Raw genomic sequence first — 18,779 nt, forward strand, 5'->3', positions numbered from 1 at the left:
CCAGGGAGAAGGTTCTTTCTAAGACTGAAAGGTCTGAAAGTGTTGTTTATTTGGATTTTTCATAAGTCTTTTGATAAGGAGCCGCACATAAGGCTGCTTAACAAGATAAGAACAAATGGTATTACAGGGAAGATACCAACGTGGACAGAAAATTGACGATTGGCAGGAGGCAGAGTGGAGATAAAGTGGCCATTTCTTGTTGGCTACTGGAGACAAGTAGTGTTTCACACTGGTCGATGTCGGGACTGATTCTTTTCATGTCAGCGACTTACTCGATGGGTTTGATGGCTTTGTGGCCAGGTTTATGGACAATATGAAGATTGGTGGAAGGGCAGGAAGTGTGGAGGAGGCAGGGAGTCTGCAGAAGGACGTAGACAGATTGGAGAATGGGCAAAGAATTGGCAGAAGGAATATTGTGTAAGGAAGTGTGTAGTCACTTCCCTACAGGAGGAATAAAAGCATAGACAGATTTCTAAACAGGGAGAAAACTCGGAATTCAGAGATGCAAAGGGATTAGGAGTCCTTGTGGCAGGTTCCCTAAAGGTTAACTTGTAGTAATAAGGAAGGCAAATGTAATGTTCGCATTCATTTTGAAGGACTATACTATAAAAGTGAGGATGTATTGCTGTGGCTCTATAAGGCATTGGTTAGATGGCACTGTGAGCAGTTTTGGGCCTCATATTTGAGAAAGGATGTGCTGGCATTGTTGGTAGTCCAGAGGAGGTTTATGAGAATAATTCCAGGAATGAAAGAGTTAACTTATGAGGACCATTTGATAACTCTGGACTGTACTCACTAGAGTTTAGAATAATGGGGCAGGGCAGCGGGTTCTGTTTGAAACCTAACAAATATTGAAAGGCCTAGACAGAATGGACATGGAGAAGATGCTTCCAATAGGGCAAAAGTCTCGGACCAGAGGGCTTGCCTTCATTCCTTTAGCCAGAGGATGGTAAATCTATGGAATTCATTGCCACAGCTGGCTGTGCAAGCCAAGTCATTGAGCATATTTAAAGGGGTGGTTGATAAATTGTTGATTAATAAGGACATCAAAAGTTATGGGGAGAAGACCAGGTAATGGGGGTGAAAGGGATAATAAATCAGCCGTGATCAAATAGCAAAGCAAACTTGAGGTGCTGAACAGCATAATTCTACTCCTGTGTCTTATGGCCTTTCAAGGTTCAGTGATAGCGACCAGATACTGTTCTACTCTTCTGTTTTATACCTCTGGATGGATCTGCTAAAAGATGGCTTTGTGTCAATGCAGTCATCAATACAGTGCAGAAAAAGCCAGGGAGCATTACCAGGGAAAGCTCGGTACATGAGACTGTTCACAGAGCCAGTGAAAAGGAGGGGACCCTTTTGGGTGCCCACAGCTACACCCTGAGTTTGGAGGAAGTGGCAGGAACCAAAAGAGAAATTGTTGAGGGTGAGGACCTGTTCTGCCAGACGGAGGGTGGTGGTGGCGGTAGTGGAGGGGAACTGTTCGGGTCTATTGCTGAGAAAGAGGCGGAGACCTTTGAGGCCTTCTTGTGGGGACAGACGTATATAGGGACTGAACATCCACGGGGAAAGTGAGGCATTCAGGCCTGGGAAATTGAAAGTGGCTGAGGAGATTGAGAGCATGTGAATTGTCACAGATGTAAATGGGAAGGGACTGAACCAAGCAGGTTAAAATGGAGTCGAGATGTGGATGTGAGCATTTATCTACAACTCTTCCAATCACTCAATTTATTTTTACACTCCATTCATACACATTATTAAATATATTAATACAAAATTGTATATTATAGATGATAACGGGGGCCATACAAACTGGATTGAGTTTTGGGAGGAGGTGACCGTGGTGATTGATGAAGATATGGCAGTGGATATTGCCTGATCTGTACTACACCCTACAGCCTATAACAGCAATGGACATGTTGTCACCTACAATGCAGTTCTGTTCTATAAAAATTGTAGAGGAGAATTTGCACCTTTCTTCAACATGCCTCAATGCCCATTGAAGGATTATTTACAAAATGGCAGGTCAGTGAAAAGGAACACTGAAAAGAAATCGCAGACAGAAACACCAGAGGCATCTGCAGATACTGGAAATATAGAGCAACAGACAGAAAACGCGGAGGATCTCAGCAGGTCAGGCAACATTTATGGCACAGGTCCAGTTTTAAAAACTACTAGGAAATAATGCATTCATCAATGTTCAACTAGAAAAAAAGTCTTCTCGATATTTGGTTAACCATTTCACTGCCTGTTTCCATGCACACATGAATCTGGAGGCCAGGCCCAATCCATTGTTGAGATCCACGTAGTTCAGATGTGGCTTAACATGTGGCAAAATAACTTCAAAGGATGCTATCCATCCAACAATACTTACCCCAAAATGGCAGGCACAGCATATCTTCCAATTTTTCCTGCCAAAACATAAAGGAATTCAGAATGATACATTTAGCAGTAAAGTTATGAATCATGAATTAAAGAGAAAAACACTATGTACACTGAATGCCAAACAGTTGGGTTTGCAAATTCCAAAATGATCATACTTTCTTTCAGAATAAATGTATTTTTATAAAACACTCAATCTATGCCTCTTATCTTGTACACCACTATCAAGTTAACTCTCATCCCCCTTCACTCCACAGAGGTAAGCCTTAGCTCCCTCATAAAACATGCTCTCTAATCGAGGCAACATTCTGGTAAATCTAAAGCTCTGATGTCCTTCCCCAACCAGAAATGAACAATATTCCAAGTGTTCCTCCCATCCAAGCACAATTGAGAAAGTAATGAAACACTTGCATTAAACATGGCTTGCAAAGTAATTTGCAGAAGAAACAAAAGTTAATCAATGATGTGTTCAGTGGATTAATTACATATGATGCCAAACCAGCTGCTAACCGATACCTTATGGAGATACAAATATTAAAGAACTTGTTAAGCATTGAAGGCAGAAGGAGAACAACCAACTCATCAAGATGTGACCTTTGGAAGGATCTGAAATTATAATTTCTCCCTTCTTCAACCTTCACCCCCCCCCTTATTTGGATGGGCTGGAAGGTCGTTCCTTCAGCGTACTTGGCCACGTCTCGGCCTGGCACGGATTTGACTGGGAAGCAGGAGCTGCATGTTTCGCCAACACAAGTGAAGGGGCACATTACTGAGAGAGAACCAGAGCAGTTATTTTACAACTCCTGACATCGTTTTACAGAGTTTCCAGTACACACTTACACGATGGAAGCTCAGTTACAGATTTGCTAAGAGGAATGTAGTTGGAAAGACTGAAGAATTCATCCAACAAAAATATTAATCAATAGGAACAGATAATCAAATTAAAGAAGTACAGAACGTGTGGAGAGAGCATTCTTCAATGCATAAATCTTGTTTAATTCTCACTAAACAAAAATACACAGTAAATCTCTGATAATCAGCACACGCAGGAGTTTGACAATGCCATACCAGCTAACTGTCTAGACTTGTGGATATCATTTTCAATTAATGGAGTTCAACCCAGATAAGTGTGAGGTGGATCATGTTGGTAAGTCAAATATGATGGCAGAATATAGTATTAATGGTAAGACTCTTGGCAGTGTGGAGGATCAGAGGGATCTTGGGGTCCGAGTCCATAGGACGCTCAAAGCAGTTGCGCAGGTTGACTCTGTGGTTAAGAAGGCATACGGTGCATTGGCCTTCATCAATCGTGGAATTGAGTTTAGGAGCCGAGACAGAATGTTGCAGGTATATAGGACCCTGGTCAGACCCCACTTGGAGTACTGTGCTCGGTTCTGGTTGCCTCACTGCAGGAAGGATGTGGAAGCTATAGAAAGGGAGCAGAGGAGATTTACAAGGATGTTGCCTGGATTTATAAGGAGTAAAATTTTTTAATTTTTTAATTCATGATTCATAACTTTACAAGGAGCTCTCTTGGACCACCTACACCTCCTTGATAGTAGGGAGGGCTCAGTAGTGCCTGTATTATCTTTGGAATTTTAAGAGAGCAAATCTGCCCCACAGGCTGCTGGTAAATCTTTATCAATGTGTGATTGAGGGCCTACCGACCTACTACAGGATTGCACAGTACACTAGCTGCAACAAGATCAACCAAAAGCACTTCAATGAATGATCAGGACTGCACAGAACATCACTGGGCCAGTACCACCAGATACTGAAAATCTACAACGCACAATGTCAATAGCAAGCTCACAAAATCGTGACGGACTTATGACACCCCAGTAATCTGTTCTTCAATCTCCTACCATGCAGCAGAAAATACAAAAACATCTTTGCATGGACATCCAGGCTGAAAAACCGCTGTTCCCCAGGGCTGTTGTGCAACTGAACAATGCCCCACCACCCCCACCCATAGTCACTATGGACTTTCTAAATGCAATGCATGGGCACAATTGTTGATGTTGTTTCATATTCAATCACTGTATTTTATAACATGGGCAGTGCAACACTTCAATGGAGCAACCACTGTTTCTTATCATTTTAGAGATGTTTTGAATTCAGTTGTAACTTAAATATCACTCTAAATAACTCAGACATTATTTTAAATGTAGTCATTGTGCTTTTAGTAATTGAATTGCCTGTATACTGTTTTGCAGTGAATGGAGTGGCACTGTAATCTCGTTGTCTCCAGCAATAACAATAAAACTCTAACTAACTGATACTTACAGAAAAATGCTAGACAAAAGGCTACTTATATCATGAAGGATTCCACCCACCCTGCTCATGGACTGTTTGTCCCACTCCCGTCAGGGAGGAGGCTACGTAACATCCATGCCAGGACCACCAGACTCAAACAGTTAAGCTGATCTACACCTCCACCTACTAACCCACCCCTCCACCCCTACCCCCACTTTATCATTTCTGTCAGTCATCTGACGTGCAGACTCTCCTATATCTAGCATCACTTTATGGACTTGTAATCAATCTGTGTCTAAAAGCTATCTTATGTATTTATGTTTATTGTTCTTTTAAATTATTGTGTTCTTTATTTTAGTGGGGGTTTTTTTGTACTGAATCGGATCCAGAGTAACAATTAATTTGTTCTCCTGGAAATTACATTAAACAATCTTGACTCCTGAATCAACTCCTACAGTGGGAAACCAATTGTTAACAACTGCAGAAAGCATGTAAGTTGGTAACGTTGAATGAAAGCTACAAAAACAAGAAGCTTTAGATGATACATTAGAGAAAGAGCAGAACAGAATATGATAACCAGAACTCAAGACAATATATACTTAAGAAAGGCTTCTGGGTAACAGAGCAAATGTCTTTCAAACCACAACGTGGAGTCATAAACATTAAAGGATCACTGATAAATCTGAATAACACAATCAAGAGTGCCTTCTTCCCCCAGAGACTGTCCTTCACAAGGAACTGAAAAAGAAAGATGTTTTTAAGAGGAAACTAGACAAGTAAGAAGAAGTAAATTAAAAATAACTAGAGAGAAGACCAACTACAACAATGTGACCAGTTTCTTTGGGGTATACCCTGCAAAAATGGCAGTACACTTTTCAGATTAAAATAACTCAATTTTTTGGTAATGCCCTTTTGATAGCCTATTCTTTTTGAAGGTAATCCTTTCTGGAAAATTAAATATGCCTTTACAGACACCGATCAAAGAATATAAAAGGCTTTATCAGAAGCAGCATTGTAGATACAATGGGGATGCTCACTCAGCAGAGTTAAGACTCAGAATGAAAGCAACACATTGTAATTCTGCCACAACGGGACAGAACAGCTAAAAACGAGAGCTGAAATGTCAACAATTCCTTCCACAATTCAAAGTCAAAGCAAATGTATTATCAAAGTACGTGTATGTCACTGCTTACTACCTTGACAGTCATTGTCTTGCAGACATTTACAGGAAAATAAAGCAATACAACAGAATTTATAAACAAGTTGCTTGACCTGCCGAGTTCCTTCAGCAGATTCTTTGTAGCTCACTGTTCATTTTGATACTAAACTCCAGTTATCTCACATAAAATCAAATTTCTTATGAACTTTTTAAATTTATAATGTTGGTTCTTGAAAAATGCCCAATCCTTTGGTTGACTGCCAGCCCTTGTTACTTTGCCTGCTCTAGTTTTCAATTTGCCTTCACCAGCTATTTAAGTATCTTACTGCCCCCCTGCAGACTTACTGCTCAGCTCAGCTCACTCTGGCCTCCTGCACCTTCAGACCATTGTATCTCCCTTTAATTAAGTTGCTGATACGGGTTTTGGACCAGGGTTGATCACCCTGAGAGTATCCAAAATTCAACTGTGAAGTCACTATTTCTTTGAGGATTCTTCCACAGGATCTCTTAAACATTCTTCATTACTCATGACCATATCTAAAATATGGTTCAGAACCAGGTAGGTTCTGAAATACACTACTACAGTATAAGAAAAAATGTACTACTTCTTTAAGCACTCTACAAATTATTCTTCAAGGATTCTCTTGTTGGTTTGGCTTAGCTAATGAATGTATAGATTAAAATCTCCCATAATTGCTTCAACTGTGCTCCATGTTGTCCAGATGCCTGAGGTCCATATTTGACAACACAACCTTTGTATCTCAAACAACGAAGCAATTCAGAATGACTTACAGGAATATCTAGACCACATTCAGGCATGAGCATCAGGTTAGTTGCAACATAAAATGCCAAGTAATGGCAAGAGGCAATCTTGTTCCCTTGCTGTACAATTGTATGACCATTACTGCCCTGTCCGGCAGCTCATTCCGAAAACACTTCTGCGTGAAGAAGCTATTCTTGATGTCCTGGAAAAAGACTACATACTTTCATCCTGTCTATGCCCCCGTGATCTCGTGTACCTCATGGCCTTAGTTACCTGAAGTCAAAACTTGTACTGGAATCCAGGAGGCTGAAAAATGGGAGAACTGGTGTGTTCAAGCTTATATTAGGTTTGACTTTACAGCTCAGAAACAGGTCAGGGTGGAAGTGGGATGGAGCCACGGCTGCTTGTCTGGGTGCTGCTATTGAATCTCAGGAGGCAGATTACTGGTAAACACCACTTGTGAAAGTGGAATTGCTCACTTTCCTACTGAGTACGAGTAGACTTCGTAGGCAAATGGCTAGACTGAATCCATCATGCCTGTTTGTGGACAGCACATACCTGGAGAGTTGTTCACACTGAACTGAAACATAGACACAGCCTGGTAGAGATACAGCTGATTCTGGAGCGTAGTCTTCATCCCTGTGACCAGGAAGTTGTTGGGACACATTCTTCATACAGTGGATTCTCGAAATTACGTTGGATGAAGAGAATGGATTCAAATCTGGCATGCCAAATGCTTCAGTCTTGTCCCTGACAGTGTTCTTTGGGCTTGCAATGGTATTTTTTTAAAATTAATTTAACAATATAGCCCGGAGTAGGCGCTTCGAGACAATCGGCCCTAGCAACCCCGGCAAACTCATTAACTCTAAGCTAATGATAGGACAGTTCACAATGACAAATTAACCTACCTGAAACTCTTCGGACTGTGGGAGGGAACCAGAGGACCTGGAGAAAACCCAAGCATTCCACGGGGAGGACAAACAGAGACCCCTTACAGAATGGCTCCAGAATTGAACTGGGGATTGCCCCGAGCTGGAAAGGACTGCTCTAACCACTACACCACCGTGGATGAAATGAGAATGAAGGTGCCTGTGGAGGCTCCTCTAGTCATCTCCCTGAACCCATCATCCACTATCCGCTGTCTCCCAATTCCAGCATTCATCCTCCCCCAGTTGGGTCCACCTGCCCATCTTCCCCCTCCTTAACTGGCTCCACCTATCACCTGCCAGCCTCTCCCTCACCTCCTCACCACTGGCCATCTCCCCTCCACATTCCCGATCCTGATATGTCAACCATTCCTTTGCCCGCACAGACGCTGTCTGACCTGCTAATATCCTCCATCGTGTTTTTTTTTGCTGCTTTTTTCATCAATTGTTTTAGTGTTCATAACAGCTCTTGCCTAGCTGTGTCAGGACTGTAGAACTTTGACCAAACCTAGTGGTTACTGGATGACTCAGTCCTGTCCAGAATGTGCATCAACCTAGTACTGTAACAGACATAACATGCTAATGATCCTGAGTTTTAGCTTCACTTCATCTTCTACAATCCTCCCTGGACCAGCTGGCCTCCTGGCTGATTGTAATAGTAGAATGCAGGATTAGGAAAGATTATGATGTTGAAAGGTGGGGTAGAATATCATTATGCCACTGATTCTCCACAGCACCTCATGCCCAGTTTTGATCTGAATCTGAACAGGCAGGACAATGGAGATACTCCACACAAAAAAATGTAACCAGGACTTGCGATGGTTGGCTCTACTAGCACCGGTACTGACGGAGGCACTTGTACAGACGTATGAGAACGAGGCGAAAGATGTTCTCCCTCAAACAATCAGTGATTCAGTGTAACAATAAGATCATTCAGGATTCTGCTAATGGTGGAACCACTGGGTCATTAGAACAAAGAACTGAGAACAGTACAACACAGGAACAGGCCCACAAGTTAACTTCAGTAACTAAGTGCCAAACCAGTTAACTTCATAATCAAAGAGCCAACTAACCTAATCCTTTCAGCCTAAACAATGTCTATATTCTTCCAGTTTCCACATTCTTGTGCCTATCTAAATGTCTCTTAAAAGTCTCAAGTAAAGTCCTACGGGGAGAGGACAAGCTACACTCTTGCTCCTTCAAGCAGTGTGTAATGTTTAGCAGTGTTGATTCAGTAGCAAAAGGACAGCAGATGGGAACTAAGAGATTGCCATGCTCGTCTCTGCCCTTCTGCTCCAGGACCAGGCCATTTCCTTCCTGGTGGATTTCTGATTAAGTTACAGAGACCACCACTACTACAACCATAAGGCATCCAATTACAGTAAACCTACACTAACTCCCCTCACTCTTCCCCCAGAGACTCTTCCATTCACCTACACCTGGGATCATTTCCAGCTGCCAATCAATCTACTAATTACCAGAGAACATGCAAAGTCCACATAGATAGCAGCAGTCAGATCAAATGTAAGTGCTGTGAGACAGCAGCACTCTATACTCCACTGACAATGAGAAACATTGGGCAGAACCTCATCTTCTCCCACTTGGAAGAGATGCTGTGATAGGGACCGCTTTCAAGAAAAGAGACAAATCGGAGACTGGAAACTCCAAGGGGTCTTCGTGCTGTCTTTCATACGGAAAGTGATCAGAGTCACTTACATCTGTGTTCAACTCTCTGCTCTGCCATCTGCAGTGTGGATTCCAAAGGACAATACTCACATTGAGAAGCTACAGTCCAAGTCATTGTTGACATGTCCCTGAAGCTTGTGAGAATAGGGCTTAAATTAAACATACACAGAGTAAGGGTCCTCTGTTCACTTGTGAAACATGGCCTGATAATTAAGGTTCCCTGGAAATCTGAACTAACAGCACCCACGTTGGCTCAGCTGTAGAAATACAATACCCAGATGATTCAGCTGTCTGAGACCAAAGATCAACATCTCAAAAACACCAAGCTTATGTCATCAACATAACATTATGACCCTCATCAACAATGACAACTAGACAGCAAACACAGAGCAGGTGGGAGGGCTGGTAGAATGGGACAAGCATAACCTGAGTCTCAATGTGGACAAGTCCAAAGAGATGATTGTGGACTTCAGGAAGTTGCAGACTGACCACTCCTCACTGCACATACACGGGTCTTCTAAAAGCTCTCCTTAGCGTTAGGAGCACTAAGTCTCTGGGAGTGCCCATAATGGACGACCTCACCTGGTCCTTCAACACCTTTGGTAGCAAAGCATTATCCTATGGTCAAGAAAGCATAGCAGCATATCCATTTCCTGAGGAGATCGCGGCATGTGAGGCTCCCCCGACCAGCTGCGTCACCACCTGGTATGGGAACCGCAAGCTGCTGACTGCATCAATTTGACCGGATCGTGAAGACGGGTGTCTCTTTCACCCATTAGAGATACTTATCGGCAGCGCTGTGTACACAGGACCCCTCAATGATCCCTCCCATCAATCCAATAATCTCTTTGATCCCCTACCATCAGGTAGGCAGTACCATAGCATTTGGACAGGACCCATTAGCCACACTAGCCTCATCAGACACCTAGGACTCACGGGCACTGGCGTGGAAACAAGCCGCCCGATGCCCCCGGTCTGCTCAACAGCAGCACAGGTGACTGTGCCAACACTGCCGCTGTCAGCGCAACAACATACATCTGGGATTAGCGATGGGGGTGTCACCTGTGAGCCTGATCCCTGATGACGTACTGCGCCTGATTCTCACACTAGGGTATCTATCCCCTAAAAATACCCCTCACCAGCAGCCTGCGCCGGGCACCCCTGTTCCCTCACCCATGGTGCTCCCACCTCCCCAGGCAGGCCGAGGGCCTGTACACAGCGGACGCGTTACTTACTGACGCGTGTCCAGCGGCTGTGGGTGTGGGCAGGAGGGGAGGGCCCGGTGGTCAGGCCCCGGCGGCAGCAGCACACGCAGCGGGCCCGCAGCGCCATGGAGACGGCTACCGGCCCGGCCGCCAGGAGCCCCAACTTCCGCTCAGGCGCGGCGTGATGACGTCGTCGCGACGCGCATCACAAATCTCCTGGCGGGAAACGAGAGAGGATGGAGCCTGGCGCCAGAAAACGTGCACGGTCACAGAAGGGAACTCTCCTGGTTTTTACCTCCAGACAGTCTTCGGGGGACGGGAAGACCAACACAGTGAATTGTAGAGCGCTGGGGAGTGTTGCAGAACAGTGATGGAGGAGGTACAGCTATGTAGTTCCCTGAAAGTAGAGTCACAGACGGACTGGGTGCTGAAGAAGACCTTCAAAGGTCAGGCCACTGAGCATAAAACTTGGGAGGTCAAGGTGCAATTGTACAAATTGCTGGTGAGACCCCTATCACAAGGTGAGAACTAGCAACACTCCCCAGTGATGCTGCTCTCAGGAAGTTTAGGGAGATTCAACATGTCATCAAAGACCATGACAAACTTCTACAGGCGTGCAGTGGAAAGTATTCTGATAGGTTGCATCATGGCCTGCCACGGGAACACAAGAGGTGGTGGAGTTGGCTTGTTCTGCTCTCCAAGATGTCTACAAGATGCAATGTCTCAGGAAGGTGACGTTCATCATTAAGGATCACCACTGTGTCCTCTTCAGGCAGGAGGTACAGGAATTTGTAGACCCACACCTCAGGGTTCATCTTCCCCACTGCCATAAATTCCTTGACCCAACCTGAAAAATCTGAATTCTACCTCCGATTATATACACATCAACTTGCACAATGTCATGTTTTATTTTGTTTATTTAAGTATTTAATTTCTGTTTCCCATCTTTGCGCTGCTGCTGAACAAAGATAATCTTCATGGAATTCATATTTGTGCCCCTGATAATAAATGTGAAACTTGTTTAACCCACTCACCTTAAATGCGTGTTACACAGTACTTGCTATTTCTATGCTGGGAGGAATACTCTGATTGCCTACCCTATCTATGCCTCTCATACTCTTGTAGACTTGGGGCAGGTCTCCTGTCTTCCATGCTGCAGTGAAAACGGAGTTTGTCCAACCTCATACCCTCGAGACCAGGCAGCTTCCTACTTCTTGTCCCTTTCCAAAGCTTCCACATGCTTCCTATAACAAAGTGACCAGAACTGCACACCATGCTCCGAGTGTAACCAAGCCAAAGTCCTGTATACAGTAGCTGCAACATGACTTTCTGACTGTTACACTCAACGTCCTGACCAGTGAAGGCCAGCATGCCGTAGGCCTTTCCCTACCACCCTGTCAACTCGCGTGGCCACTTTCAGGGAGCTAAGGATTTGGATTCCAAGGTTCATCTGTATGTAAAGGGGGATTCTTCTTTTTTCTTTGTTACTGTTGGGAAAGGGTTTCCTTTTGTTAACTAGCAGGAATGCTAATTTACTGATAACGAGAATGGTATTCCTTTGTAAACCAAATGGGGATTAATGTTCTTTCTTCTGAGTCTGTAAGCTTTTGTTGACGGGCTTTTGGGGAGATCGGCGCGAGGGGGTCGAGAGAGAGGACGCAATGCTCTAAGTTGGGCGAGGATCGGACCCCAAAGGGGGGTCCGAGGCCGGGAGATTCTCCGAGGGGGGGGGGGGATGAAGCTAGATGTGCTTGGTTGACCACTCGGAGGGTCCTGAGCTGTTTGGAGAGTCGAGGAGTTCGGAGGGTCCTGAGCTGCGAGTCGAGGAGTTCGGAGGGGATCGAATGGTGGCCAGAAGACTTCAGAAATTGAGCTCCAACGGCTGTGCACGAAGTGGTTTGGACTTTGATAAGTTTGGCGCCTTTTCTTTAATTTTCTCTTCATATATACTGTATCGTTATTAATCACTTAGTTATAGTAACCTTTATAAATTGTACTCATTTAATCGCATATGGTGTACTGTCTGTTTTTGGGCAAGGCGGGGACATCACACAGCATCCACACCAGCTGATTACCCAGTTTGGCAGGGCCGAAGGCTGCTCCCCCTAGACGAGAACGAGCTGAGTGAGCCTGAGGCGACCCAGGGAGTTACATATAGGTCAATGCTGTTAAGGCTATTACCATTATACTTTCCCCATTAAACTGTAGCACCTCACACTTGCTCAGATGAAACTCCATCTGCCACTTTATCGGCTGTGTCTACATCCTCCTGTATCCTTTGCCTGTTCTCTATAGTGTCCACAACTCCCATCAATCTTTGTATTGTCTGCAAACTTACTAACCCACCCATCTACACTTTATACAGGTCATATAAACACAGGCAATGGAGGCCCCAACACCGATCTTGGATAGCACCCTTCCATGAAGACTTCTGAAGCTGACCTCTGACAGGGACAGTCAGCACCGCTTCTCCAGCGCGACCGGCTGGCTGTGAAAGGTCAAAGGTAAAAGTAAGCAGTTTTTTTCCACTGAGAATGCGCAAGACTAGCTCGAGAGGTTAAGGGAAATGTGAAATGTTAAAGGGGAACACGAGGGAACACTCCCCCCACCCTCGGAGGGAATTTTTCACCCAGAGAGTGGTGAGAGCATGCAATGAGCTGCTGGCAGAAGTGGGTGAGTGTGGGTTTGATTTCACCATTTAATAGGAATTTGGATAGGTGCATAGATGGCAGAGGTATGGAGGGTAATGGTCCAGATGCACCTCAATCGGACCTGGTTTAGTAATAATTTGGCATGGACTAGGTAGTCTGAAGGGCCTGTTTCTAAAATGTAGTTCTCTATATTTCTACAACCTTCTATACAATTCACAACACTACCTACCTTTGCATCATCTGCAGACAGGTATGCTGACCAATGTTGGCTTTAATTTGTAATGACCTTGTAAAATGCTCGACTGTACTCCACATCCAGTCTCTACCACCCCCAACATGGTTTGTCACTATCTCAATCGGGCCCAACCAACCCCTCTCAAAGCCATGTTGACTATCCCTAATCAAATACTTCTTATGCTTCTTCAAATACTCATAAATCCTGTCTCTACGAATCTTTTTCATGGTATCCTCTCCAATAGTAACCCAATGAGTTTAAGGCAGAGTCTTGGAAAACCCGTTTCCCCCTCCCTTGCATTCCAGGTGAGTGATCCTGTGCAGAGTGAACAAATACATCACAGCTTTGAGTTGTGTTACTGAGCAGAGATTAGAGTGACATCTCACCAGTCTCTGTTTCCCTCTTCCAACATTTGAATTAGTGTCAAACGTTAATGTGCTATGGAGTCTGACCTGACGCAGCATTGAAAGTTGCTTCGAGAAATTAATTATAACTGTGAAACTGATGTGTGCATGTGGTTACATTTGCAGACATGCTCAAACAGACAGATGTTCTGAATTAAGAGATGGTTGTAGGAGGCGGAGGGGCGGGTACGTGATTGCTTTGAGTCAGTGGACTGGGTAATGTTCAATGACCATTGAGCAGCATCCAACATTAGGGATCCCCACCACCCAGGACATGCTCCCACCTCACTGCTGCCATCAGGAAGGAGGTACAGGAACCTCAGGATTCACACCACCAGGTTCAGGAACAGTTATTACCCCTCAACCATCAGACTCCTGAACCAAAGGGAATAACTTAACTCAACTTCATTTCCTCCAACATTGAAATGTTCCCACAATGTATTCCCACAATGTTCCCACAAAGCTGGACACTTTTAAGGACTCTTCATCTCATGTTCTCGATATTTATTGTTTGTTTGTTTATTATTCTTTCTTTCTTTTTGTATTTGGACAGATTGTTGTTTTTTGCACACTGGTTGAACGCCCGAGATAGGCAGTCTTTCATTGATTTTGTTATGGTTATTATTGAGTAAGCCCACGAGAAAATAAATCTCAGGGCTGTAGATTTTGACATGCATTTACTTTATTAATAAAGTTACTTTGAGCTTTTATGTTGCTTCCCCGTAGTCGGCAGTTTTCCTGTGGAGAAGGAAACCAACCTGAACATTCTGGGAATGGTTCACAGATTGAAGATGAAAGACTCTTCGTGTTCTTTAATGTGGAAGTCAATTCTAAAGATATTTGGAGATCTTAGTGTCACATCAGTTTGTTTAAGAAACAATGGAATTGTTTTACATCTGTTCTCAGGCTTGGTGCCTGATGTAAGGGGAGGAGAATGCAGTCGGTTTCACGTGGCCATTCCCTTCAGCGACAAGCATACCCCTTTGGACACTGCTTGTTGACCCTTCAGGGTACAGCCACAGCAGCTGGACAGTACTCAGAGGTGTATCAAATAGTCCATTGTATTTGTCATCAGGATTTTGATGAAGATTTTAGTGGGTGTCATACATAAATCTTACTTCATTAGGAGCCTGAGGAGATTTGGAAAGTCACGGAGCATTCTGACCGGTTGCATCACCGGCCGGTATGGAGGTTCCAATGCGTAGGATTGAAAGAGGATGCACAGGATTGCCGACTCAGACAAAGACACAACTCTCTCCACCATCGAGGACGTCCTGAGGAAGGCAGCATCCATCATTAAGGAGCCTCACCCTCTGGGTCATGCCCTCATCACTCCGGTCGGAGAGGCGGCAGAGGAACCTGGGAGCCACACTCAGCATTTTAGAACAGCCTCTTCCCCTCCACCATCAGATTTCTGAACGGTTCTAGAATAGCCTCTTCCCCTCCACCATCAGATTTCTGAATGGTCCGTGAACGGTTTTAGAACAGCCTCTTCCCCTCCACCATCAGAGTTCTGAACGGTCTGTGAACGGTTTTAGAACAGCCTCTTCCCCTCCACCATCAGATTTCTGAACAGTTTTAGAACAGCCTCTTCCCCTCCACCATCAGATTTCTGAATGGTTCTAGAACAGCCTCTTCCCCTCCACCATCAGATTTCTGAACGGTTCTAGAACAGCCTCTTCCCCTCCACCATCAGATTTCTGAACAGTTTTAGAACAGCCTCTTCCCCTCCACCATCAGATTTCTGAACAGTTTTAGAACAGCCTCTTCCCCTCCACCATCAGATTTCTGAATGGTTCTAGAATAGCCTCTTCCCCTCCACCATCAGATTTCTGAATGGTCCGTGAACGGTTTTAGAACAGCCTCTTCCCCTCCACCATCAGATTTCTGAACGGTCTGTGAACGGTTTTAGAACAGCCTCTTCCCCTCCACCATCAGATTTCTGAACAGTTTTAGAACAGCCTCTTCCCCTCCACCATCAGATTTCTGAACAGTTTTAGAACAGCCTCTTCCCCTCCACCATCAGATTTCTGAACGGTTCTAGAACAGCCTCTTCCCCTCCACCATCAGATTTCTGAACGGTTCTAGAACAGCCTCTTCCCCTCCACCATCAGATTTCTGAACAGTTTTAGAACAGCCTCTTCCCCTCCACCATCAGATTTCTGAACGGTTTTAGAACAGCCTCTTCCCCTCCACCATCAGATTTCTGAACGGTCCGTGAACGGTTTTAGAACAGCCTCTTCCCCTCCACCATCAGATTTCTGAACGGTTTTAGAACAGCCTCTTCCCCTCCACCATCAGATTTCTGAACGGTCCGTGAACGGTTTTAGAACAGCCTCTTTCCCTCCACCATCAGATTTCTGAATGGTCCGTGAACGGTTTTAGAACAGCCTCTTCCACTCCACCATCAGATTTCTGAATGGTTTTAGAACAGCCTCTTCCCCTCCACCATCAGATTTCTGAACGGTTCTAGAACAGCCTCTTCCCCTCCACCATCAGATTTCTGAACGGTTCTAGAACAGCCTCTTCCCCTCCACCATCAGATTTCTGAACAGTTTTAGAACAGCCTCTTCCCCTCCACCATCAGATTTCTGAACAGTTTTAGAACAGCCTCTTCCCCTCCACCATCAGATTTCTGAACGGTCCGTGAACGGTTTTAGAACAGCCTCTTCCACTCCACCATCAGATTTCTGAATGGTTTTAGAACAGCCTCTTCCCCTCCACCATCAGATTTCTGAACGGTCCGTGAACGGTTTTAGAACAGCCTCTTCCCCTCCACCATCAGATTTCTGAACGGTCCGTGAACGGTTTTAGAACAGCCTCTTCCCCTCCACCATCAGATTTCTGAATGGTCTGTGAACGGTTTTAAAACAGCCTCTTCCCCTCCACCATCAGATTTCTGAACGGTTTTAGAACAGCCTCTTCCCCTCCACCATCAGATTTCTGAACGGTCCGTGAACGGTTTTAGAACAGCCTCTTCCCCTCCACCATCAGATTTCTGAACGGTCCGTGAACGGTTTTAGAACAGCCTCTTCCCCTCCACCATCAGATTTCTGAACAGTTTTAGAACAGCCTCTTCCCCTCCACCATCAGATTTCTGAATGGTTCTAGAACAGCCTCTTCCCCTCCACCATCAGATTTCTGAACGGTCCGTGAACGGTTTTAGAACAGCCTCTTCCCCTCCACCATCAGATTTCTGAACGGTCCGTGACGCCACCAACAATACCTTATTATTTCTCTTTTGCACTGTTTATTTATTTTAACTTGTCATCATTTTTACTTCCACTGTACTACTGGCACCAAACAAATGTCTCAACAGTCTGTATGTCCGAGATAATAAACCCGATCCTGACCTTGTGCGACGTTAACACATTTTGAAGTTGTGTTGTTTTTTTTTTCATTTCCATTCCCCACCGTGTCCCATAGTCACAAAGTAAACACAGACAAGAGTTCAATTTCTTTCCAAAATGTCGTCCACCGTTGCTCAGCACATTGCATTGATTTCCCCATTCCTTTTAAACAACCGGCAATTGTGAAGAGACAGCAGAGTGGTGAATCAGACTAGATTAATTCTAATTCTTACACACGCAACCATGTACTGTGGTCAGAAATATTGACTGTTTCACTCATTTGTCATTTTGCCCATACCAATATCTGTTGAGAGCAAAGGACTAATATTATTTCTAAACTCTAATGCAACAAGTTACAATGCACTTAAAATTATATTGTGGGGAGCCTTTTATTAGATGTAGCAATGTGTGGATTATGTTGTATGCACATGTTGTGAAGACACAGGATTTGGAGAAATTGAGACATTTTTGGCGTTTTCTCACTCCCTTAATCCCGTTACTAAATAGTTGTCACCCTTCCAATGATTGTTCCAAGATTTGACAAGTTTGAAATCAGCAATCAATTATTTGGAATCATAATTACACTTACTGTAATATCAGACAGCTGATGGCCCAAAAGAGCGAAGATCAGAACCAGGTTTAATATCACTGGCGGATGTTGTGACATTTATTAACTTTACGGCAGCAGCACAATGCAATATATGATAAATAAACAGAGGGAGAAAAGTTGAATTACAGCAAGTATATATATCTCTAATAAATAAGTTAAAATAAGCAGTGCAAAGATTAAAAAAAAAAGAAATTTTAAAAACTAGTGAGGTTGTGTTCATGGGTTTAATATCCATTTAGAAATTGGATGGCATAAGTGTTCCTGAGTCCTGAATGTGTGCCTTGAGGCTTCTGTACCTCCTTCCTGATGGTGGAAAGCAGAAGAGGGCATGCCCTGGGTGGTGAGGGACCTTAATAATGGACACCACCTTCTTAAGGCACTGCTCCTTTAAGATGGATAATCCACTGGCTCGTACACATGATGGAGCTGATATATTTTACAGGATTCTGCAACTTACTTGGACCTTGCACCCCCCCCTCCCCATACCATATTTGTAGAAGTTTTCAAGTATTTTAGTTGACAAGCTAAATCTTCTCAAACTCCAAATGAAATATAGCCACTGTCTAGCTGCCTTTGTAGCTGCATCGATATGTTGCATCCAGGTTAGGTCCCCAGACACCCAGAAACTAGAAATTTCTCACCCTCTCCACTTGTTTTCAAATCTTTTTATTATTATTATTATCCAAAATACAAGAGTACATCGAAGTAAGTAACACTTTCAATGTCTCAAAAGAGAGAGAGAGAAAAAAACTATTGGGGATTGAAAAACATGGTGACACAAAAAAAGAGAAGAAAAGAAAGAAAACCCTACTGAAGCAAGAAAAAAGTGAGAGAAAAAAGAACTCATTACCCTCTCCACTTCTGATCACTCTATGAGGATTGGTCTGTGTCCCCTTATCTTACCCTTTCTGAAGTGCACATTCAGCTCCTTGATCTTGCTGACGTTGAGTACAAGGTTGTTGCTGTGACACCACTCCACCAGCTGGTAGATCTCACTCCCCTATATCCTCTCATCTCCATCCGAAATCGTGCCGGCAATGGTATCATCAACAAACGTACAAGTGGCATTTGAGCTGTGCCTGGCCACAGAGTCATGGGTGTAGAGAGAGTAGAGCGTGGGCGAGGCACAAATCCCTGTTTTCAGCATACTGA

At 44.1% G+C, this 18,779-nt stretch overlaps 1 protein-coding gene across 6 annotated transcripts in view; it reads right to left on the bottom strand.

The window, feature by feature from the left end:
• Positions 1–18,563, bottom strand: part of serac1 (serine active site containing 1) — a 69,803-nt gene extending 51,240 nt beyond the window's left edge. For 2 of the 6 annotated variants that reach the window (XM_059986570.1, XM_059986568.1), the window contains exons 1-2: positions 7,119–7,253; positions 2,375–2,411 (exon numbers count right to left, since the gene is read on the bottom strand). In XM_059986570.1, coding sequence (XP_059842553.1) covers positions 2,375–2,411; positions 7,119–7,227 — 146 coding nt within the window. In that variant the 5' untranslated portion in view covers positions 7,228–7,253. Of the gene's footprint in view, positions 1–2,374; positions 2,412–7,118; positions 7,254–7,468; positions 7,770–10,407; positions 10,555–18,530 lie in introns of those variants that run through there. The other 4 variants (XM_059986572.1, XM_059986569.1, XM_059986573.1 and 1 more) reach the window with 4 other exon arrangements.
• Between the last annotated feature and the right edge of the window lie 216 nt (positions 18,564–18,779).

This window comes from Hypanus sabinus, chromosome 12, assembly GCF_030144855.1.
Source record: "Hypanus sabinus isolate sHypSab1 chromosome 12, sHypSab1.hap1, whole genome shotgun sequence".
Lineage (NCBI taxonomy): Eukaryota > Metazoa > Chordata > Chondrichthyes > Myliobatiformes > Dasyatidae > Hypanus > Hypanus sabinus.